The sequence below is a fragment of the Salvelinus alpinus genome, chromosome 31, assembly GCF_045679555.1.
Source record: "Salvelinus alpinus chromosome 31, SLU_Salpinus.1, whole genome shotgun sequence".
NCBI classification, from domain to species: domain Eukaryota; kingdom Metazoa; phylum Chordata; class Actinopteri; order Salmoniformes; family Salmonidae; genus Salvelinus; species Salvelinus alpinus.
Window position 1 is genome coordinate 30,144,187 of NC_092116.1, and position 25,400 is coordinate 30,169,586.

The window sequence follows — 25,400 nt, forward strand, 5'->3', positions numbered from 1 at the left end:
ATCAGGGATAAAATTGTAGACCTGCACAAGGCTGGGATGGGCTACAGGACAATAGGCAAGCAGCTTGGTGAGAAGGCAACAACTGTTGGCGCAATTATTAGAAAATGGAAGAAGTTGAAGTTGACGGTCAATCACCCTCGGTCTGGGAATCCATGCAAGATCTCACCTCGTGGGGCATCAATGATCATGAGGAAGGTGAGGGATCAGCCCAGAACTACACGGCAGGACCTGGTCAATGACCTGAAGAGAGCTGGGACCACAGTCTCAAAGAAAACCATTAGTAACACACTACGCCGTCATGGATTAAAATCCTGCAGCGCACGCAAGGTCCCCCTGCTCAAGCCAGCGCATGTCCAGGCCCGTCTGAAGTTTGCCAATGAACATCTGGATGATCCAGAGGAGGAATGGGAGAAGGTCATGTGGTCTGATGAGACAAAAATAGAGCTTTTTGGTCTAAACTCCACTCGCCGTGTTTGGAGGAAGAAGAAGGATGAGTACAACTCTAAGAACACCATCCCAACCGTGAAGCATGGAGGTGGAAACATCATTCTTTGGGGATGCTTTTCTGCAAAGGGGACAGGACGACTGCACCGTATTGAGGGGAGGATGGATGGGGCCATGTATCGCGAGATCTTGGCCAACAACCTCCTTCCCTCAGTAAGAGCATTGAAGATGGGTCGTGGCTGGGTCTTCCAGCAAGACAACGACCCGAAACACACAGCCAGGGCAACTAAGGAGTGGCTCTGTAAGAAGCATCTCAAGGTCTTGGAGTGGCCTAGCCAGTCTCCAGACCTGAACCCAATAGAATATCTTTGGAGGGAGCTGAAAGTCCGTATTGCCCAGCGACAGCCCCGAAACCTGAAGGATCTGGAGAAGGTCTGTATGGAGGAGTGGGCCAAAATCCCTGCTGCAGTGTGTGCAAACCTGGTCAAGAACTACAGGAAACGTATGATCTCTGTAATTGCAAACAAAGGTTTCTGTACCAAATATTAAGTTCTGCTTTTCTGATGTATCAAATACTTATGTCATGCAATAAAATGCAAATTAATTACTTAAAAATCATACAATGTGATTTTCTGGATTTTTGTTTTAGATTCCGTCTCTCACAGTTTAAGTGTACCTATGATAAAAATTACAGACCTCTACATGCTTTGTAAGTAGGAAAACCTGCAAAATCGGCAGTGTATCAAATACTTGTTCTCCCCACTGTATATGTTGAAGAGGATGGGGCTTAATCTGCATCTCTGTCTCACCCCACGGCCGTGTGGAAAGAAATGTGTGTGTTTTTTGCCAATTTAAACCACACACTTGTTGTTTGTGTGCATGGATTTTATAATGTCGTAGGTTTTTCCCCCAACACCACTTTCCATAAATTTGTATAGCATACCCTCATGCCAAATTGAGTCGAAGGCTTTTTTGAAATCAACAAAGCATGAGAAGACTTTGCCTTTGTTTTTGTTTGTTTGCTTGTCAACGATAGTTATTGGGGTCAAATTTGTCTCCACTTTTGTGGATTGAGGTGATCAGTCCTTGGTTCCAAATATTGGGGAAGATGCCAGAGCTGATGATGACGTTTAAGAGTTTAAGTATATCCAATTGGAATTTTTTGTCTGTATATTTGTCTAATTTCATTGAAGATACCATCAACACCACAGGCCTTTTTGGGTTGGAGGGTTTTTATTTTGTCCTGTTGTTCATTCAAGGTAATTGGAGAATCCAGTGGGTTCTGGTAGTCTTTAATAGTTGATTCTAAGATTTGTATTTGATCATGTATATGTTTTTGCCGTTTGTTCTTTGTTATAGAGCCAAAAAGATTGGAGAAGTGGTTTATCCATACATATTTTGAATAGATAATTCTTCGTGTTGTTGTTTGTTGAGTGTTTTCCAATTTTCCCAGAAGTGGTTAGAGTCTATGGATTCTTCAACTACATTGTCACGCCCTGACCTGAGAGAACCTTTAATTTCTCTATTTTGGTTAGGTCAGGGTGTGACTAGGGTGGGTAGTCTAGTTTTTTATTTTCTTTGTTGGCCTGGTATGGTTCCCAATCAGAGGCAGCTGTCTATCGTTGTCTTTAATTGGGGATCATATTTAGGCAGCCTTTTTCCCCACCTGTTGTTTGTGGGATCTTGATTTTGTATTGTTGCTTTTCAGTCCTACAAAGCTGTACGTTTCGTTTTGTTACTCTTCATTGTTTTGTTGCCGGTTCACATTAATAAAAATGATGAACGCCTTCAACGCTGCACCTTGGTCCAATCCTTCCAACAATGATCGTTACATACATTGAGCTGATTTCTGAAGTGCTGTTCCTTCTTTTCCGTAGTGTATTTCTGTATTGTTTTAGTGATTCACCATAGTGAAGGCGTAGACTCAGGTTTTCCGGGTCTCTATGTTTTTGGTTGGACAGGTTTCTCAATTTCTTTCTCAGATTTTTGCATTCTTCATCAAACCATTTGTCATTGTTGTTCATTTTCTTCGGTTTTCTATTTGAGATTTTTTAGATTTGATAGGGAAGCTGAGAGTTCAAATATACTGTTAAGTTTTTCTACTGCTAAGTTTACACCACTATTACAGTGGAACGTTTTGTCCAGGAAGTTGTCTAAAAGGGATTTAATTTGTTGTTGCCTAATTGTTTTTTGGTAGGTTTTCAAACTACAATCCTTCCATCTATAGCATTTCTTGGCTTTGATGCCTCATGATTGAGTATTGCTCTGTTCAGGTAGACTGTGGTTTTGCTGTCGTCTGATAGGGGTGTCAGTGGGCTGACTGTGAACACTCTAAGATACTCTGGGTTGAGGTCAGTGATAAAGTAGTCTACAGTACCAAGAGTTGAGCTATAGGTGAACCTACTATAGGAGTCTCCTCGAAGCCTACCATTGACTATGCACAGACCCAGTGTGCGACAGAGCTGCAGGAGTTGTGACCCGTTCTTGTTGGTTATGTTGTCATAGTTGTACCTAGGGGGGCATATGGGGGAGGGAATGCTGTCACCTCCAGGTAGGTGTTTGTCATCCTGTGTGCTGAGGGTGTCAAGGTTCTTGTCCGGTTCTGGCATTTACGTTGTCACAGACTAGTACATGTCCCTGGGCCTGGAAATGATTGATTTCCCCCTCCAGGATGGAGAAGCTGTCTTCATTAAAGTATGGGGATTCTAGTGGGGTGATATAGGTAGCACACAGGAGGACATTTTTCTCTGTTGAGATCATTTCCTTATTCATTTCTAGCCAAATGTAAAATGTTCCTGTTTTGATTAATTTAATGGAGTGAGTTAGGTCTGCTCCATACCAAATTAGCATACCCCCTGAGTCCCTTCCCTGTTTCACACCTGGTAGTTTGGTGGATGGGACTGCCAGCTCTCTGTAACCTAGAGGGCAACCAGTGAGTCCATCTCCTCTCTCTCTCTCTCTCTCTCATTGTTAACTTCTGACATACCTCCCTACTAATGATCCAGCAGAGAGAGAGAGAGATAAGTTTACCATCTGTTACGTAAAGACTCAGGTAGACATCTGTACCCAGACAGAGAGCAGCTTCCAAAGTTCCTGGCTCTGTTCCCTATGGGAACCAAGTCATTGACCCACCACTTGTTAATATGGTATTTATACTTGTCATATAAAAATATATATATTTAGTTTATTTCATGTCTATAAGATATTCATATTAGACATAATTGTTATATGGTTCCTTCAATTTAATTCCATTCATTTCCTTTAGGTCAAAGGTAACCCCCAGGACACACACACACACACACACACACACACACACACACACACACACACACACACACACACACACACACACACACACACACACACACACACACACACACACACACACACACACACACACACACACACACACACACACACACACACGTGAACTTCAGCCCTGGTCAAACAGGTTAGGCCACATTTAAGGGGGCGGGGCTGTGGACAGGTAAGTGGGTGGGGCAGCAGGTTGGGTGGGGAGGTAAAGAAGAACAGCGTGCAGCACACACACTCAGACGTCCATAAACCTGAACAGAGAGGTGAGGTGAGAGAAGAAGAGAAGGACAGAGAAGAAGAGAAAGACAGAGAAGAAGAGAAAGACAGAGAAGAAGAGAAGAAGAGAAGGACAGAGAAGAAGAGAAGGACAGAGAGAGGGAGAACATCCAACTTACCAACAGCTGAAAAAACAACTTACCAACAACAGAACATCAACTTACCAACAACAGAACATCAACTTACCAACAACAGAACATCAACTTACCAACAACAGAACATCAACTTACCAACAACAGAACAACTAACTTACCAACAACAGAACATCAACTTACCAACAACAGAACATCAACTTACCAACAACAGAACATCAACTTACCAACAACAGAACATCAACTTACCAACAACAGAACAACTAACTTACCAACAACAGAACATCAACTTACCAACAACAGAACAACCAACTTACCAACAACAGAACATCAACTTACCAACAACAGAACATCAACTTACCAACAACAGAACATCAACTTACCAACAACAGAACAACTTAACTGGCCTTGCAGGTAATCTAATTCCACAATTTGAGTTACAGAATAAAAAAAATTATCAATCAAATAAAAAAATTTAAGACCTTTTTACATCAGCCAATGTTACAAAGCGCTGTACAGAAACCCAGCCTAAAACCCCAAACAGCAAGCAATGCAGATGTAGAAGCACGGTGGCTAGGAAAAACTCCCTAGAAAGGCCAGAACCTAGGAAGAAACCTAGAGAGGAACCAGGCTCTGAGGGGTGGCCAGTCCTCTTCTGGCTGTGCTAGGTTGAGCTTATAACAGAACATGGCCAAGATGTTCAAATGTTCATAGATGACCAGCAGGGTCAAATAATAATAATCACAGTGGTTGTTGAGGCTGCAACAGGTCAGCACCTCAGGAGTAAATGTCAGTTGACTTTTCATAGCCAAGTATTCAGAGTTAGAAACAGCAGGTGCGGTAGAGAGAGAGAGAGACGAAAACAGCCGGTCTGGGACAAGGTAGCACGTCCGGTGAACAGGTCAGTGTTCCATAGCCACAGGCAGAACAGTTGAAACTGGAGCAGCAGCACAACCAGGTGGACTGGGGACAGCAAGGAGTCATCATGCCAGGTAGTCCTGAGGCATGGTCCCAGGGCTCAAGTCCTCCGGGAGGGGGAGGGAGAGGGAGAGAGAGAGAATTAGAGAGAGCATACTTAAATTCACAAAAGACACCGGATAAGACAGGAGAATTACTCCAGATATAACAGACTGACCCTAGCCCCTCAACACATAAACTACTGCAGCATAAATATATCATAATGTAGGTTCTTACACAGATGGGTAAGGGTATAAGTTAGATAACATAGACAGTTACAATATGTACAATGTTCTACCTCACCAAAGACGAGACTGTTTTCTATCCTGGGGGTGATTGGACTGGAGTTTTCAGAACTTACATTACCTGCACCAAAGCTTCAAATGAGTAGAGAAAGAGAGAGAGAGACGGATCTATCTATTTCACTTGCTTTGGCAATGTAAACATATATTTCCCATACCAATAAAACCCTTAAATTGAATTGAATTGAGCGAGAACGAGAGCGAGAGCGAGAGCGACAGAAAGACATAGAGAGAGAGAGAGGTAGAGAGCGCAACAGAGAGTTGCAGAGAGAGAAAAAGAGAGAGGTGGAGAGAGAGGTGGAGAGAGAGGTGGAGAGAGAGAGAGAGAGAGAGAGAGAGAGAGAGAGAGAGAGAGAGAGAGAGAGAGAGAGAGAGAGAGAGAGAGAGAGAGAGAGAGAGAGAGAGAGACAGAGGGGAAAGAGAGCATACCACTGTGAACGCTCTGAGAGACTCTGGGTTGAGGTAAGTGACACCCCTATCAGAGTTATCTATCCAAAACGGAGATGTATGGGTAAACTACTTCTCTAATCTTTTTGGTCCTATAATAAAGAACAAACAGCAAAAACATGCACATGAACAAATACAAATCTTAGAATCAGCTATTAAAGATGACCAGAACCCACTGGATTCTTCAACTACAGGACAACGCCTGTGGCGTTGATGGTATCCTCACTGAAATGATAAAATATGTAAGCAATGTACTGAGCAAATGTCAAATTTTTACCAAATTACCGTACGACAGACCACGTATTCACCCTGCACACCCTAATTGACAAACAAACAAACCAAAAGAAAGGCAAAGTCTTCTCATGCTTTGTTGCCTCAATTTGGCATGAGGGTATGCTATACAAATTGATGGAAAGTGGTGTTGGGGGAAAAACATACAACATTATAAAATCCATGTACACAAACAACAAGGGTGAGGTTAAAATAGGCAAAATACATATTTCTTTCCAGAGGGCCGTGAGGTGAGACAGGGATGCAGCTTAAGCCACACCCTCTTCAACATATATCAATTAATTGGCGAAGGCACTAGAACAGTCTGCAGCACCCGGCCTCACCCTACTAGAATCTGAAGTCAAATGTCTACTGTTTGCTGATGATCTGGTGCTTCTGTCACCAACCAAGGAGGGCCTACAGCAGCACCTAGATATTCTGCACAGATTCTGTCAGACCTGGGCCCTGACAGTTAATCTCAGTAAGACAAAAATCATGGTGTTCCAGAAAAGGTCCAGTCGCCAGGACCACAAATACAAATTCCATCTAGACACCGCTGCCCTAGAGCACACAAAAAAACTATACATAGCTTGGCCTAAACGTCAGCGCCACAGGTAACTTCCACAAAGCTGTGAACGATCTGAGAGACAAGGCAAGAAGGGCCCTCTATGCCATCAAAAGGAACATCAAATTTGACATACCAATTAGGACCTGGCTTAAAATACTTGAATCAGTTGACCCATTGACCCATTGCCATTTATGGTTGTGAGTTCTGGGGTCTGCTCACCAACCAAGAATTCACAAAATGGGACAAACACCAAATTGAGACTGTATGCAGAATTCTTCAAAAATATCCTTTGTGTACAACGTAAAACACCAAATAATGCATGCAGAGCAGAATTAGGCTGACAACCGCTAATTATCAAAATCCAGAAAAGAGACATTAAATTCTACAACCACCTAAAAGGAAGCGATTCCCAAACCTTCCATAACAAAGTCATCACCTACAGACAGATGAACCTGGAGAAGAGTCCCCTAGGCAAGCTGGTCCTGGGGCTCTGTTCACAAACACAAACAGACCCCACAGAGACCCAGGACAGCAGCCCAATTAGACCCAACCAAATCATGAGAAAACAAAAAGATAATTACTTGACACATTGGAAAGAATTAATAAAAAAGCAGAGCAAACTAGAATGCTATTTGGCCCTAAACAGAGAATACACAGTGGCAGAATACCTGACCACTGTGACTGACCCGAATTTAAGGAAAGCTTTGACTATGTACAGACTCAGTGAGCATAGCCTTGCTATTGAGAAAGGCCACCGTAGGCAGACCTGGCTCTCAAGAGAAGACAGGCTATGTGCACACTGCCCACAAAATGAGGTGGAAACTGAGCTGCACTTCCTAACCTCCTGCCAAATGTATGACCATATTAGAGACACATATTTCCCTCAGATTACACAGATCCACAAAGAATTGAAAAACAAACCTGATTTTGATAAACTCCCATATCTACTGGGTGAAATACCACAGTGTGCCATCACAGCAGCAAGATTTGTGACCTGTTGCCACAAGAAAAGGTCAACCAGTGAAGAACAAACACCATTGTAAATACAACCCATATTTATGTTTATTTATTTTCCCTTTTGTACTTTAACTATTTGCACATCGTTACAACACTGTATATAGACATAATATGACATTTGTAATGTCTTTATTCTTTTGGAACTTCTGTGAGTGTAATGTTTACTGTTCATTTTTATTGTTTCACTTTTGTTTATTATCTACTTCACTTGCTTTGGCAATGTTAACATATGTTTCCCATAGCAATAAAACCCTTAAATTGAAATGAAATAGAATTTAATTGAGAGAGAGAGAGAGAGAGGGAGGAGAGAGAGAGAAAGAAAGAAGGAAAGAAGGGGCGGAGAGAGAGATGGAGAGAGGGGGTGCAGAGAGAGAAAGAAAGAGAGAGAGAGAGAGAGAGAGAGAGAAAGAAAGAGAGAGAGATGGAGAGATGTATAGAGAAAGAGAGAGAGATGTTATTTCCTATTACATAAGATAAAAACATGATTGGTTATGAGTATGGCACAGGTAAAGCTATTTTTTTAAATATTGATTATGGTCAAATATGAAATTGATTTTTAACATAGATTTTCAGTCGTTGTGCTAATGCTAGTCAGTTAGTAATTCTACTTAGTTAGTAATGCTAGTCAGTTAGTAATGCTGGTTAGTTAGTAATGCTAGTCAGTTAGTAATGCCAGTCACTTAGTAATGCTAGTCAGTTAGTAATGCTAGTCAGTTAGTAATGCTGGTTAGTTAGTAATGCTAGTCAGTTAGTAATGCTAGTCAGTTAGTAATGCTAGTTAGTTAGTTAGTAATGCTAGTCATTTAGTAATGCCAGTCGGTTAGTAATGCTTGTCAGTTAGTAATGCGACTTAGTTAGTAATGCTACTTAGTTAGTAATGCTGGTTAGTTAGTAATGCTAGTTAGTTAATAATACTGGTTAGTTAGTAATGCTAGTTAGTTAGTAATGCTAGTTAGTATTGTCTCACAAAAGTACCTCTAACTTCCTTCATACTGCACGCAGAGGCATAAAAATGTTATCAACGAGTTCCTCCTGACTATATAGAAGTAAAATAAGAATCTGTCACTAAGGTTAACCAGTTCATCTGACTATAGGGAAGTAAAATAAGAATCTGTCACTAAGGTTAACCAGTTCATCTGACTATAGGGAAGTAGAGTGAGAATCTGTCAGTAGGTTAACCAGTTCATCTGACTATAGGGAAGTAGAGTGAGAATCTGTCAGTAGGTCAACCAGTTCATCTGACTATAGGGAAGTAGAAAAATAGAGAGATGGTAAGTAGGAGGTTAGTTGGTGTGAGAAAGGTGTGTGTGTGTGTGTGTGTGTGTGTGTGTGTGTGTGTGTGTGTGTGTGTGTGTGTGTGTGTGTGTGTGTGTGTGTGTGTGTGTGTGTGTGCATTCTCTGTGCTTGCTGTAAAACGGCATGGAGGTGCGATCTCTTTGATTTTCCAGTATGGTATTATATTGGGGTTATGTATCTATTTATCTAGGAGGAGGAAAGAGGAGCATTTAACAAACAGGACAACCTGTGAGCCTACCTGGCGACCTCTTCACTGAGATGCGAAGACGGTTCTCGAAGTCGGGGGTGCCGACCCCAAAAACCTCTGAACCCCAGGGTTAGATATGATTTATTTGACCAAATATGGGTTTTAATTCATGTTTTAAGTGTTATCCTCTGAGATCCAATGCAGGACATCTTGTAGTATAATTTGTTTTTTTTACACTAATACGTTTAATTCAAGGAGTGCCTATCCCGATGTCTGCTGAACGACCCCAAACTTCCTCTGTAGCCTCCTCGCTCCCCACCCCAAGCCTTGCTGCGGCGCTAGCCCGACGAAGGTTCACCCTGAGCGGGGCGGCTGACAGCCAGAACCAAGGACTGACGGTCTACTGCAGGTGTGTTAAACTGGGTTTTGCCTGATCCATCAACACGTCACAGAGTGGAGCCCTTTACACACTTCACTTACACACTCTCTCTCTCTCCCCCCCTTCCTCTCCCTCTTCACCCTCCTCCATCCTCCCTTCTCTCTCTCTCTCTCCCTCTTCCTCTCTCTCTTCACCCTCCTCCATCCTCCCTTCTCTCTCTCTCTCTCTCTCCCCCTTCCTCTCCCTCTTCACCCTCCTCCATCCTCCCTTCTCTCTCTCTCTCTCTCCCCCTTCCTCTCCCTCTTCACCCTCCTCCATCCTCCCTTCTTTCCCTCTCTCTCCCTCTCTCTTCCTAACACTACCTCCTCCCCAATCCCAGAATGCCATTCTCTCGTAGCTTCCTGTCTGAAGACCAGTTCCAGTGTTCCATCTGTCTGGATATCTTCATAAACCCCGCCTCCACTCCATGTGGACACTCCTTCTGCATGGCCTGCATTGGTAGGTGTACTTCAAATCAAATGTTATTGGTCACATGCTCCGAATACAACAGGTGTAGGTAGACCTTACAGTGAAATGCTGAAGACAACAGGTGTAGGTAGACCTTACAGTGAAATGCTGAAGACAACAGGTGTAGGTAGACCTTACAGTGAAATGCTGAATACAACAGGTGTAGGTAGACCTTACAGTGAACTGCTGAATACAACAGGTGTAGTAGACCTCACAGTGAAATGCTGAATACAACAGGTGTAGGTAGACCTTACAGTGAACTGCTGAATACAACAGGTGTAGTAGACCTCACAGTGAAATGCTGAATACAACAGGTGTAGGTAGACCTTACAGTGAAATGCTGAATACAACAGGTGTAGTAGACCTTACAGTGAAATGATGAATACAACAGGTGTAGTAGACCTTACAGTGAAATGCTGAATACAACAGGTGTAGGTAGACCTTACAGTGAAATGCTTACTTACAAGCCTTTAACCAACAACGCAGTTTTAAGAAAAAAAATAAGTGTTAAGAAAGTATTTACTAAATAAACAATACATATAAAATAAATAAGAAAATACAAAAATAAATAATTAAAGAGCAACAATAAAATAACAGTAGTGGAGATATATATAACGGGGGTATCTGTACAGAGTACATGTTTGGGGGCACAGGTTAGTCGAGGTAAATTAGGTAATATGTACATGTAGGTAGAGGTAAAGTGACTATGCATAGATAATAAACAGAGAGTAGCAGCAGCGTAAAACGGGGGAAGGGGTCAATGCAAATAGTCTGGGCAGCCATTTTATTTAGCTGTTATTGCTTGGGGGTAGAAGCTGTTAAGAAGCCTTTTGGATCTAAACTTGGCGCTCCGGTACCGCTTGCCGTGCGGCAGCAGAGAGAACAGTCTATGACTAGTTTGGCTGGAGTATTTGACCATTTTTAGGGCCTTCCTCTGACACCGCCTGGTATAGATGTCCTGGATGGCAGTACGCACTACCCTCTTGTGGTCGGAGGCCGAGCAGTTGCCATACCAGGCGGTGATGCAACCCGTCAGGATGCTTTCGATGGTGCAGCTGTAGAACCTTTTGAGGATCTGGGGACCCATGCCAAATCTTTTCAGTCTCCTGAGGGGGAATAGGTTTTGTCGTGCCTGCTTCATGACTGTCTTGGTGTGTTTGGACCATGTTAGTTTGTTGGTAATGTGGACACCAAGAAACTTGAAGCTCTCAACCTGCTCCACTACAGCCCTTCGATGAGAATGGGGGTGTGCTCGGTCCTCCTTTTCCTGTAGTCCACATTCATCTCCTTTGTCTTGATCACGTAGAGGGAGAGGTTGTTATCCTGGCAACACACGGTTCTCCCTATAGGCTGTCTCATCGTTGTCGGTAATCAGGCCTATCACTGTGGTGTCACCAGCAAACTTAATGATGGTGTTGGAGTCGTGCCTGGCCGTGCAGTCATGAGTGAACAGGGAGTACAGGAAGGGACTGAGCACGCACTCCTGAGGATCCCCCGTGTTGAGGATCAGCGTGGCAGATGTGTTGTTACCTACTCTTACCACCTGGGTCGGCCCGTCAGGAAGTCCAGTATCCAGTTGCAGAGGGAGGTGTTTAGTCCCAGGGTCCTTATCTTAGTAATGAGCTTTGAGGGCACTATGGTGTTGAACGCTGAGCTGTAGTCAATGAATAGCATTCTCACATATGTGTTCCTTTTATCCAGGTGGGAAAGGGCAGTATAAATATAACAGAGATTGCATCATCTGTGGATCTGTTGGGGCGGTATGCAAATTGGAGTGGGTCTAGAGTTTCTGGGATAATGGTGTTGATGTGAGCCATGACCAGCCTAACTGACATTCGAACCAGCAACCGCTAGGCTTCCTGCCACACACACACACACACCAGTGTGCCTTAGAGCAAGCAGGGATGTTGCTGACCTGCCCAGTTACCTATGACCCCTACATGACCCTTACATGACCCCATTGGGCTCAACATGTGGTATGTTGTCATGGTGGTGATATTTAAGTTCAGACGGGTGAATAAAATACTGTTCTATTCTGTCCTCTGACCTAGGTCGGTACTGGGACGGTGCTAAGCTCTGCCAGTGTCCCCTCTGCAAAGAGACCTTTAAGAAACGCCCGGACCTCCAGATTAACCGGACCCTCAGGGAGATCACAGAGCAGTTCAAGTCCATGTCCGGGGTGTCTCGGTTGGGCAGCGGGAGGTGGAGAGGTGTCCTAGGGGCTGGAGGTGGGCTATCTTTAAAAAAAAAAGAAGTTTTTATATATATTTTAGGGAATGTTCTAGTTTTAATGACAGATGATTTTACGGTAGATACTGTATGTAGATAGATACTGTAGATAGATAGATATATACTGTATGCAGATAGATACTGTATGTAGATAGATAGATACTGTATGTAGATAGATACTGTATGTAGATAGATACTGTAGATAGATACTGTATGTAGACAGATACTGTAGATAGATACTGTATGTAGACAGATACTGTAGATAGATACTGTATGTAGATAGATAGATACTGTATGTAGATAGATACTGTATGTAGATAGATACTGTATGTAGATAGATAGATATTGTATGTAGATAGATACTGTAGATAGATACTGTATGTAGATATATACTGTATGTAGATAGATACTGTATGTAGATAGATACTGTATATAGATAGATACTGTATGTAGATAGATACTGTAGATAGATACTGTATATAGATAGATACTGTATGTAGATAGATACTGTATTGCGATGGGTAGATACTGTATGTAGATAGATAGATACTGTATTGCAATGGGTAGATACTGTATGTAGATAGATACTGTATGTAGAGAGATACTGTATGTAGACAGATACTGTATGTAGATAGATACTGTATGTAGATAGATACTGTATTGCGATGGGTAGATACTGTATGTAGATAGATACTGTATATAGATATATACTGTATTGCAATGGGTAGATACTGTAGATAGATACTGTATGTAGATAGATAGATACTGTATGTAGATAGATAGATAGATACTGAATTGCGATGGGTAGATACTGTATGTAGATGGGTAGATAGATATTACATAGAAAGTGAGTGGGGGATGGAACAGCTGCCTCCAGAGATGTATTGACTACAGGCACTACCATTAGACCCGCCCCCGGCATGGAGGTCTGCTGGTCTTGATAATACTGTATGTTATTGTATTTATGTACTGTATGTTATTGTATTTATGTACTGTATGTTATTGTATTTATGTACTGTATGTTATTGTATTTATATACTGTATGTTATTGTATTTATGTACTGTATGTTATTGTATTTATGTACTGTATGTTATTGTATTTATATACTGTATGTTATTAAATTTATGTACTGTATGTTATTGTATTTATGTACCGTATGTTATTGTATTTATATACTGTATGTTATTGTATTTATGTACTGTATGTTATCGTATTTATGTACTGTATGTTATCGTATTTATATACTGTATGTTATTGTATTTATGTACTGTATGTTATTGTATTTATGTACTGTATGTTATTGTATTTATGTACTGTATGTTATCGTATTTATATACTGTATGTTATTGTATTTATGTACTGTATGTTATTGTATTTATGTACTGTATGTTATTGTATTTATGTACTGTATGTTATCGTATTTATATACTGTATGTTATTGTATTTATGTACTGTATGTTATTGTATTTATGTACTGTATGTTTCTATTAATCTAGGAGGAGGAGGAGGAGGAGAGGAAGCAGACCATCAGGATCCCAGCACCATAGAGAGGGAGTGGATGGACACTAAGGTGGGTTGTAGGGAGAGAGGGAGGGATGGAGAGAGAGAGATAGGGAGGGAGAGAGAGATAGATATAGAGGTGGAGAGAGAGAGAGAGATATAGAGGTAGACAGGGAGAGAGAGATAGATATAGAGGTAGATAGGGAGAAAGAGATAGATATAGAGGTAGATAGGAAGAGAGAGATAGATATAGAGGTAGATAGGTAGAAAGAGATAGATATAGAGGTAGACAGGGAGAGAGAGATAGATATAGAGATAGAGGAAGATAGGGAGAAAGAGATAGATATAGAGGTAGATGGGGAGAGAGATAGATATAGAGGTAGATATGGATAGAGAGATAGATATAGAGGTAGATAGGGAGAAAGAGATAGATATAGAGGTAGATAGGGAGAGATAGATAGATATAGAGGTAGATATGGATAGAGAGATAGATATAGAGGTAGATAGGGAGAAAGAGATAGATATAGAGGTGAGGTTTTACCTGATGTTCTGGTGTCTGTCTAATCAGAGGTAATGTGTTATAGATGGTACCGGTTATGTAGAAGGCGTCTGTCTAATCAGAGGTAATGTGTTATAGATGGTACCGGTTATGTAGAAGGCGTCTGTCTAATCAGAGGTAATGTGTTATAGATGGTACCGGTTATGTAGAAGGCGTCTGTCTAATCAGAGGTAATGTGTTATAGATTGTACCTGTTATGTAGAAGGTGTCTGTCTAATCAGAGGTAATGTGTTATAGATTGTACCTGTTATGTAGAAGGTGTCTGTCTAATCAGAGGTAAGGTGTTATAGATGGTACCGGTTATGTAGAAGGCGTCTGTCTAATCAGAGGTAATGTGTTATAGATGGTACCTGTTATGTAGAAGGTGTCTGTCTAATCAGAGGTAATGTGTTATAGATGGTACCGGTTATGTAGAAGGCGTCTGTCTAATCAGAGGTAATGTGTTATAGATTGTACCGGTTATGTAGAAGGCGTCTGTCTAATCAGAGGTAATGTGTTATAGATGGTACCGGTTTATGTAGAAGGCGTCTGTCTAATCAGAGGTAATGTGTTATAGATGGTACCGGTTATGTAGAAGGCGTCTGTCTAATCAGAGGTAATGTGTTATAGATGGTACCGGTTATGTAGAAGGCGTCTGTCTAATCAGAGGTAATGTGTTATAGATGGTACCGGTTATGTAGAAGGCGTCTGTCTAATCAGAGGTAAGGTGTTATAGATGGTACCGGTTATGTAGAAGGCGTCTGTCTAATCAGAGGTAAGGTGTTACAGATGGTACCAGGTATCCAGAGGTGTCTGCCTCAAAGACCCAGTACAGCATCAAGTGGTGAGGGGACTGCAGGATACATTTTGGGCAAGTATTGGGTTCTTCTGTGTTTGGAAATGTATTCACACATTGTTTCTCCTCCTCTCTCCTCTGTGTGTGTGTGTGTGTGTGTGTGTGTGTGTGTGTGTGTGTGTGTGTGTGTGTGTGTGTGTGTGTGTGTGTGTGTGTGTGTGTGTGTGTGTGTGTGTGTGTGTGTGTGTGTGTGTGTGTGTGTGTGTCAGACCCAGCTACATATGTCTGAGGCAGAGATCCATCAGCTGATTCTACAGAGACAGAGGAAGATGGAGGAGATAAGTTCATCACTGGCTCAACTACAGGTGACCTTTAACCCCTGACCCTTAACCCTGGGGATGGAGGCTGACCTTTAGCCCCTGACCCTTAACCCTGGGGATGGACGGTGACCTTTAGCCCCTGATCCTTAACCCTGGCTACCTCACCCCACGCCGTCCAACCCCATTCAAAAGTCAATTGATTACTACAGCAGCGTAAACGATGTAACTTAACCCTGGATGTTTACCCTCAACTCTCTCTAAGGGCTCTCTTTTCGGCTGGCGTTAAGGTGGCGCTCTTGTCAAACGCACTTTAGTTTTCCATTTTGTCATGTAAAAAAAACCGTTTTCCAGCCCAACGCATTTCTAACATCAGCCCTGCGCTCAGATGGGAGGGCTGGAAATATTTGATACGTGTCCTTAAAAATTTGATCCAAAGTGCAAATTTTAGGCAGCGCTAGTAGGGATATTTAAGACCAACCAAAAGCTGGTTTTAGCGGTAACACAGTTGGTTGTGGTTGTGGTTTGACAGCAGAAACACAGTTGGTTGTGGTTTGACAGCGGAGACACAGTTGGTTGTGGTTGTGGTTTGACAGTGGAAACACAGTTGGTTGTGGTTTGACAGTGGAAACACAGTTGGTTGTGGTTTGACAGTGGAAACACAGTTGGTTGTGGTTTGACAGCAGAAACACAGTTGGTTATGGTTTGACAGCGTAAACACAGTTGGTTATGGTTTGACAGCGTAAACACAGTTGGTTATGGTTTGACAGCGGAAACACAGCTGGTTATGGTTTGACAGCGTAAACACAGTTGGTTGTGGTTTGACAGCGTAAACACAGTTGGTTATGGTTTGACAGCGGAAACACAGTTGGTTATGGTTTGACAGCGGAAACACAGTTGGTTGTGGTTTGACAGCAGAAACACAGTTGGTTGTGGTTTGACAGCAGAAACACAGTTGGTTGTGGTTTGACAGCGTAAACACAGCTGAATATGGTTGTGGTTTGACAGCGGAAACACAGTTGGTTGTGGTTTGACAGCAGAAACACAGTTGGTTGTGGTTTGACAGCAGAAACACAGTTGGTTATGGTTTGACAGCGTAAACACAGCTGAATATGGTTGTGGTTTGACAGCGGAAACACAGTTGGTTATGGTTTGACAGCGGAAACACAGTTGGTTGTGGTTTGACAGCAGAAACACAGTTGGTTGTGGTTTGACAGCAGAAACACAGTTGGTTATGGTTTGACAGCAGAAACACAGTTGGTTATGGTTTGACAGCAGAAACACAGTTGGTTGTGGTTTGACAGCAGAAACACAGTTGGTTATGGTTTGACAGCGTAAACACAGCTGAATATGGTTGTGGTTTGACAGCAGAAACACAGTTGGTTATGGTTTGACAGCAGAAACACAGTTGGTTGTGGTTTGACAGCAGAAACACAGTTGGTTGTGGTTTGACAGCGGAAACACAGTTGGTTGTGGTTTGACAGCAGAAACACAGTTGGTTATGGTTTGACAGCGGAAACACAGTTGGTTATGGTTTGACAGCGGAAACACAGTTGGTTATGGTTTGACAGCGGAAACACAGTTGGTTGTGGTTTGACAGCGGAAACACAGTTGGTTATGGTTTGACAGCGGAAACACAGTTGGTTATGGTTTGACAGCGGAAACACAGTTGGTTGTGGTTTGACAGTGGAAACACAGTTGGTTATGGTTTGACAGCGGAAACACAGTTGGTTGTGGTTTGACAGCGGAAACACAGTTGGTTATGGTTTGACAGCGGAAACACAGTTGGTTGTGGTTTGACAGTGGAAACACAGTTGGTTATGGTTTGACAGTGGAAACACAGTTGGTTATGGTTTGACAGCGGAAACACAGTTGGTTATGGTTTGACAGCGGAAACACAGTTGGTTGTGGTTTGACAGCAGAAACACAGTTGGTTATGGTTTGACAGCGTAAACACAGTTGGTTGTGGTTTGACAGTGGAAACACAGTTGGTTGTGGTTTGACAGCAGAAACACAGTTGGTTGTGGTTTGACAGCAGAAACACAGTTGGTTGTGGTTTGACAGCGTAAACACAGTTGGTTATGGTTTGACAGCGGAAACACAGTTGGTTATGGTTGTGGTTTGACAGAGGAAAAGCAGCCTTTCCAGCCGTGACACTCACTGCCCAAATGAAACAACAGTAATGTGCTTTTGTCGCCTGTATACTTAAAACAGTGATGTTTTTTCCCCCCATTTAATTTTATTTGACTTCAACAACAAGCCTCCCCTCCTCTTAAAGAAGGCTGTTTTTCAATGTAATCAAGTTGTCAAGACCGTTGATAAACGTTGATAGACCGTTGATAAAGTGTTTGGCTCGTGAGACCGCTTGGAAATCAATCTTATTCACTAAAGCTTTATTGAAATAGAAAGTTTGAGAGGAGTAAAACGGTGATCTTTTTAATATATTTATTGTAGGCAGACCTACATTATTGTAGCCATGCTTTGGACATGAGTAAAACCCCTCCATGATGTACAGTGCCTTCGGAAACTATTCAGACCCCTTGACTTTTTACACATTTTGTTACATTACAGCCTTATTCTAAACTGGGTTAAATAGTTTTTTACCTTCATCAATCTACACACAATACCCCATAATGACATCACAATACCCCATAATGACATCACAATACCCCATAATGACAACACAATACCCCATAATATTTTTTATTTATTTTACTAGGCAAGTCAGTTAAGAACAAATTCTTATATTCAATGAAGGCCTAGGAACAGTGGGTTAACTGCCTTGTTCAGGGGCAGAATGACAGATTTTTACCTTGTCAGCTCGGGGACTTGATATAGCAACCGAGTACTAGTGCAATGCTCTAACCACTAGGCTACATCACAATACCCCATAACGACAAAGCAAAAAACAGTTTTTTAGACATTTTTGCAGATGTATTATAAAAAATAACTGAAATATCACATTTACATAAGCTCATTGACAACGTTTGGCGCGTCCACGCTCAGCCATAATGCAGTTTACAGTAGGCCTAAGCCCCTATATCAGATAGCTATGTTTATATTTCATCATGGAAGCCATGCAATTACTGAGAGAACAATGTGGAACTGCAAACAGGTTGACCAATGCGCTAGGTTTGTTCAAATAGAGCCCTAGAACTGACACACGCTCTCACTCCCTTCCCCAGCTTTCGGTGGAACGTGAGACAGCAGGCGTGATGTGTGTGTTCAGTGCGTTGGTGTGTGCGGTTGAGAGGTCGCAGGCGGAGCTCATGGAGGTGATTGAGATGAGCAGGCGGTTGGCAGAGCACCAGGCGGACGACGTGATTCGTCAGCTGGAACAGGAAGTGAATGAGCTTAGGAAGAGAAGCCACGCCCTCTCCCAGCTGGCCCAATCAGACGACTACGTTCATTGTATCAAGGTGAGAGGATGGCGGGAGGGAAACGAATACACGTTTAAAGAAGTAGATGTTGTAGATGTTGTATTACATCAACCAACGGTTGCACGCTATGTTATCTACTGCAGTATCATATAATCACCATGTTATCTACTGCAGTATCATATAATCACCATGTTATCTACTGCAGTATCATATAATCACCATGTTATCTACTGCAGTATCATATAATCACCACGTCCTCTACTGCAGTATCATATAATCACCATGTTATCTCCTGCAGTATCATATAATCACCATGTCCTCTACTGCAGTATCATATAATCACCATGTCCTCTACTGCAGTATCATATAATAACCATGTTATCTACTGCAGTATCATATAATCACCATGTTATCTACTGCAGTATCATATAATCACCACGTTATCTACTGCAGTATCATATAATCACCACATCCTCTACTGCAGTATCATATAATCACCACGTCCTCTACTGCAATATCATATAATCACCATGTTATCTACTGCAGTATCATATAATCACCACGTCCTCTACTGCAGTATCATATAATCACCATGTTATCTACTGCAGTATCATATAATCACCATGTTATCTACTGCAGTATCATATCATCACCATGTTATCTACTGCAGTATCATATAATCACCACGTCCTCTACTGCAGTATCATATAATCACCACGTCCTCTACTGCAGTATCATATAATCACCATGTTATCTACTGCAGTATCATATAATCACCATGTCTTCTACTGCAGTATCATATAATCACCATGTCCTCTACTGCAGTATCATATAATCACCATGTCATCTACTGCAGTATCATATAATCACCATGTCTTCTACTGCAGTATCATATAATCACCATGTCATCTACGGCAGTATCATATAATCACCACGTCATCTACTGCAGTATCATATAATCACCACGTCCTCTACTGCAGTATCATATAATCACCATGTTATCTACTGCAGTATCATATAATCACCACGTCCTCTACTGCAGTATCATATAATCACCATGTCCTCTACTGCAGTATCATATAATCACCATGTCATCTACTGCAGTATCATATAATCACCACGTCCTCTACTGCAGTATCATATAATCACCACGTCCTCTACTCCAGTATCATATAATCACCACGTCCTCTACTGCAGTATCATATAATCACCATGTCATCTACTGCAGTATCATATAATCACCATGTCCTCTACTGCAGTATCATATAATCACCATGTTATCTACTGCAGTATCATATAATCACCATGTCCTCTACTGCAGTATCATATAATCACCATGTCATCTACTGCAGTATCATATAATCAACATGTCCTCTACTGCAGTATCATATAATCACCATGTTATCTACTGCAGTATCATATAATCACCACGTCCTCTACTGCAGTATCATATAATCACCATGTCATCTACTGCAGTATCATATGATGTGGTTTGATTATATAACACAGTATATAACACCAATTCAGGTGTTGTGAAATCTGGCATGAATCTGCAATGTAGTCAGCCTGGGACGGTTATTTCCACTCAATGAAAAACATACACTCTTTGCTCCGCCCCCACCCTCAGAGCTACCCTGCACTCTGCACCCCTCCACCAATCAGAGACTGGTCTGGGGTGTCGGTGAACCCTGACCTGGGAACGGTGCCGATCTATACATCGCTGTCTGTCCTGGTCCAACGTTTCCAGGAAGAGATCAGCAGGATGGTTGAATTTGGTGAGTACTGCTCCTCTCTCATCTCATCTCTCCTCTCTCACTCTTTCTCTCCTCTCTCATCTCTCTCTCTTTCTCTCCTCTCTCATCTCATCTCTCTCTTTCTCTCCTCTCTCATCTCATCTCTCTCTCTTTCTCTCCTCTCTCATCTCTCTCTCTCTCTTTCCCTCTCCTCCTCTTATCTCTCTCTTTCTCTTCTCTCTTTCTCTCCTCTCTTTCTCTTGTCGTGTCTTTGGCGTCATTAAAGTGAAGACTTATTTTTTCAAACCAATTCTCTGTAATTATTATTCCGTGATTAAACTAATCATGTAAATGTAATTAACCAGGAAGTCGGGGCACCAAGGAAAATCTTCAGATTACAAAGTTATAATTTTCCTAATATAACTTTTCTGATATTTTAATATCTGACCAACTAATTAATGAATCATTCTTTACCTCACGTTAGTCTCATTCCAAACGTCGAAAGTTGTTGGTTATCTGCACGAACCCAGCCTTCACTATGAATCATCCATATATCAATTGTCTTAATCATTTATTTACTAACTAAATAATCACAGAAATGCATAAACAAACGACAATATATATATGGTTACAAGGAAATGATAGGGGATGTGGGTGTGGACTGAGAAGGCCGGGAAAGACAAGAGACAACACACAGTTGATAATTATAATAATTGAAATGCTAATCCTTTGCACACTCATTCGGGAATAATTGCAATCAATATATATTTACGCTCAATGTGTCGTCATGATCTCTATTGGAATCGTCCGTCTTTCTGTTGGAAAGTTCATCTGAACTTCTCTTTGCGTCCCTGGAGTCTTTCGTGGTTAGAATGGATACTTCAGAGTCCCATTCAGAAATGTTCTTATAGAATAGATGTTTCGGCGGTTGTCGGTCTTCGCATTCAGTCGACATAATTTCTAGCTGCAGACTAGTAATTAGTATCGAAGATTTGCTCTTATTCTGTCGGTATCGATAGTCTCAGAGTTTAACCATTTCCACCAGTGTAGCCAATGCTCCACGTGGTTTGGTCAGGAATTCAACAACCGAGGAATGCATGGTCTCTACTCAAACCTTAGCCCTCTCAGTAATCGAGGTACGCTTGGTCTGAAGTGGGCTTCTCCAGGTGGGGTTTATATTCGGAACAGTAGAAAAGCGCTGTCCCATGACGCCAGATCAATGTCTGTGCTCATGGGGCGGGACAATGACTTGAATTTGGATTATCTTTCATTAAACAGTTTAAAATGACATGACATAATTTCACAAATAGTTTCATCTTTACTCATTCATTTTACACAATAATTAGATGCAAATCTCATAACAGAGACTCTTGTATAAACAAAGTTATGGTAATGTGGCTGTATTGTCTCTCATGAGGTCACAAACATTAGACAAAATGGACCGGTCGTAGCTGGATTCTCCACCGACCATTTACACCTTCTCCAAAACATGAATATTGTTCAGTTCTCAAGTTCTGTGAGGTAGAAGAAGTTCCTTTTTTTCTACTGTGAACCCTCTCTCTATACTGCATGGCCGGGGGGGAAGAGAGTCTCCTCCAGGAATTTACGACCTGAGATAACAGAGCCTGGGTGTAGGGGGAAGAGAGAGGTGGTGAGAGAGAGAGTTACCCCCTCTTTGGATATAGCAAGCACCACGTCATGACACTCTTCTCCCTTCCTCTCCTCTCTTTTCTCCTCTCTTTCTCTTTCTCTCCTCCCCTTCTCTTTCTCTCCTCTCTCTCTTTCCTCTCTTTCTCTCTTCTCTTTCTCTCCTCGAATTTCAAATTAGGAGGTGTTAAACAATGGAGGTATTTAATGAATTTACCTGCAGAGAAGCAGAGAACCATTCACACAGACCTGATACCTGTAGAGAACCATTCACATAGACCTGATACCTGCAGAGAAGCAGAGAACCATTCACACAGGCCTGATACCTGCAGAGAAGCAGAGAACCATTCACACACGCATGATACCTGCAGAGAAGCAGAGAACCATTCACACAGGCCTGATACCTGTAGAGAACCATTCACACAGACCTGATACCTGCAGAGAAGCAGAGAACCAGTCACACAGGACTGATACCTGTAGAGTACCATTCACACAGACCTGATACCTGTAGAGAACCATTCACACAGACCTGATACCTGTAGAGAACCATTCACACAGACCTGATACCTGCAGAGAACCATTCACACAGACCTGATACCTGCAGAGAACCATTCACACAGGCCCGATACCTGCAGAGAAGCAGAGAACCATTCACACAGACCTGATACCTGTAGAGAACCATTCACACAGACCTGATACCTGCAGAGAACCCTTCACACAGACCTGATACCTGCAGATAACCCTTCACACAGACCTGATACCTGCAGAGAACCATTCACACAGACCTGATACCTGCAGAGAACCATTCACACAGACCTGATACCTGTAGAGAACCATTCACACAGACCTGATACCTGTAGAGAACCATTCACACAGACCTGATACCTGTAGAGAACCATTCACACAGACCTGATACCTGTAGAGAACCATTCACACTGACCTGATACCTGCAGAGAACCATTCACACAGACCTGATACCTGTAGAGAACCATTCACACAGACCTGATACCTGTAGAGAAGTAGAGAACCATTCACACAGACCTGATACCTGCAGAGAAGCAGAGAACCATTCACACTGACCTGATACCTGTAGAGAAGCAGAGAACCATTCACACAGACCTGATACCTGTAGAGAAGCAGAGAACCATTCACACTGACCTGATACCTGTAGAGAACCATTCACACAGACCTGATACCTGTAGAGAACCATTCACACAGACCTGATACCTGTAGAGAACCATTCACACAGACCTGATACCTGTAGAGAACCATTCACACATACCTGATACCTGTAGAGAAGCAGAGAACCATTCACACTGACCTGATACCTGCAGAGAACCATTCACACTGACCTGATACCTGTAGAGAACCATTCACACAGACCTGATACCTGTAGAGAACCATTCACATAGACCTGATACCTGCAGAGAAGCAGAGAACCATTCACACAGGCCTGATACCTGCAGAGAAGCAGAGAACCATTCACACACGCATGATACCTGCAGAGAAGCAGAGAACCATTCACACAGGCCTGATACCTGTAGAGAACCATTCACACAGACCTGATACCTGCAGAGAAGCAGAGAACCAGTCACACAGGACTGATACCTGTAGAGTACCATTCACACAGACCTGATACCTGTAGAGAACCATTCACACAGACCTGATACCTGTAGAGAACCATTCACACAGACCTGATACCTGCAGAGAACCATTCACACAGACCTGATACCTGCAGAGAACCATTCACACAGGCCCGATACCTGCAGAGAAGCAGAGAACCATTCACACAGACCTGATACCTGTAGAGAACCATTCACACAGACCTGATACCTGCAGAGAACCCTTCACACAGACCTGATACCTGCAGAGAACCCTTCACACAGACCTGATACCTGCAGAGAACCATTCACACAGACCTGATACCTGCAGAGAACCATTCACACAGACCTGATACCTGTAGAGAACCATTCACACAGACCTGATACCTGTAGAGAACCATTCACACAGACCTGATACCTGTAGAGAACCATTCACACAGACCTGATACCTGTAGAGAACCATTCACACTGACCTGATACCTGCAGAGAACCATTCACACAGACCTGATACCTGTAGAGAACCATTCACACAGACCTGATACCTGTAGAGAAGTAGAGAACCATTCACACAGACCTGATACCTGCAGAGAAGCAGAGAACCATTCACACTGACCTGATACCTGTAGAGAAGCAGAGAACCATTCACACAGACCTGATACCTGTAGAGAAGCAGAGAACCATTCACACTGACCTGATACCTGTAGAGAACCATTCACACAGACCTGATACCTGTAGAGAACCATTCACACATACCTGATACCTGTAGAGAAGCAGAGAACCATTCACACTGACCTGATACCTGCAGAGAACCATTCACACTGACCTGATACCTGTAGAGAACCATTCACACAGACCTGATACCTGTAGAGAACCATTCACACAGACCTGATACCTGTAGAGAACCATTCACACAGACCTGATACCTGTAGAGAACCATTCACACAGACCTGATACCTGTAGCGAACCATTCACACAGACCTGATACCTGTAGCGAACCATTCACACAGACCTGATACCTGTAGAGAACCATTCACACAGACCTGATACCTGTAGAGAAGCAGAGAACCATTCACACAGACCTGATACCTGTAGAGAACCATTCACACAGACCTGATACCTGCAGAGAACCATTCACACAGACCTGATACCTGTAGAGAAGCAGAGAACCATTCACACAGACCTGATACCTGCAGAGAACCATTCACACAGACCTGATACCTGTAGAGAACCATTCACACAGACCTGATACCTGTAGAGAACCATTCACACAGACCTGATACCTGCAGAGAACCCTTCACACTGACCTGATACCTGTAGAGAACCATTCACACAGACCTGATACCTGCAGAGAACCATTCACACAGACCTGATACCTGTAGAGAACCATTCACACAGACCTGATACCTGCAGAGAACCATTCACACAGACCTGATACCTGTAGAGAAGCAGAGAACCATTCACACAGACCTGATACCTGCAGAGAACCATTCACACTGACCTGATACCTGCAGAGAACCATTCACACAGACCTGATACCTGTAGAGAACCATTCACACAGACCTGATACCTGTAGAGAAGCAGATAACCATTCACACAGGAAT

The 25,400-nt window shown here is 42.4% G+C and overlaps 1 protein-coding gene across 3 annotated transcripts in view; it reads left to right on the plus strand.

The window, feature by feature from the left end:
- Positions 1-4,049: 4,049 nt before the first annotated feature.
- Positions 4,050-25,400, plus strand: part of LOC139561325 (E3 ubiquitin-protein ligase TRIM39) — a 29,253-nt gene continuing 7,902 nt past the window's right edge. For 2 of the 3 annotated variants that reach the window (XM_071378343.1, XM_071378345.1), the window contains exons 1-9: positions 4,050-4,541; positions 9,175-9,300; positions 9,427-9,580; positions 9,930-10,048; positions 12,109-12,285; positions 13,784-13,857; positions 15,391-15,486; positions 18,624-18,857; positions 20,446-20,593. In XM_071378343.1, the coding sequence (XP_071234444.1) occupies positions 9,243-9,300; positions 9,427-9,580; positions 9,930-10,048; positions 12,109-12,285; positions 13,784-13,857; positions 15,391-15,486; positions 18,624-18,857; positions 20,446-20,593 (1,060 nt within the window). In that variant the 5' untranslated portion in view covers positions 4,050-4,541; positions 9,175-9,242. The remainder of the gene's footprint in view (positions 4,542-9,174; positions 9,301-9,426; positions 9,581-9,929; positions 10,049-12,108; positions 12,286-13,783; positions 13,858-15,390; positions 15,487-18,623; positions 18,858-20,445; positions 20,594-25,400) is intronic. The other variant, XM_071378344.1, reaches the window with a different exon arrangement.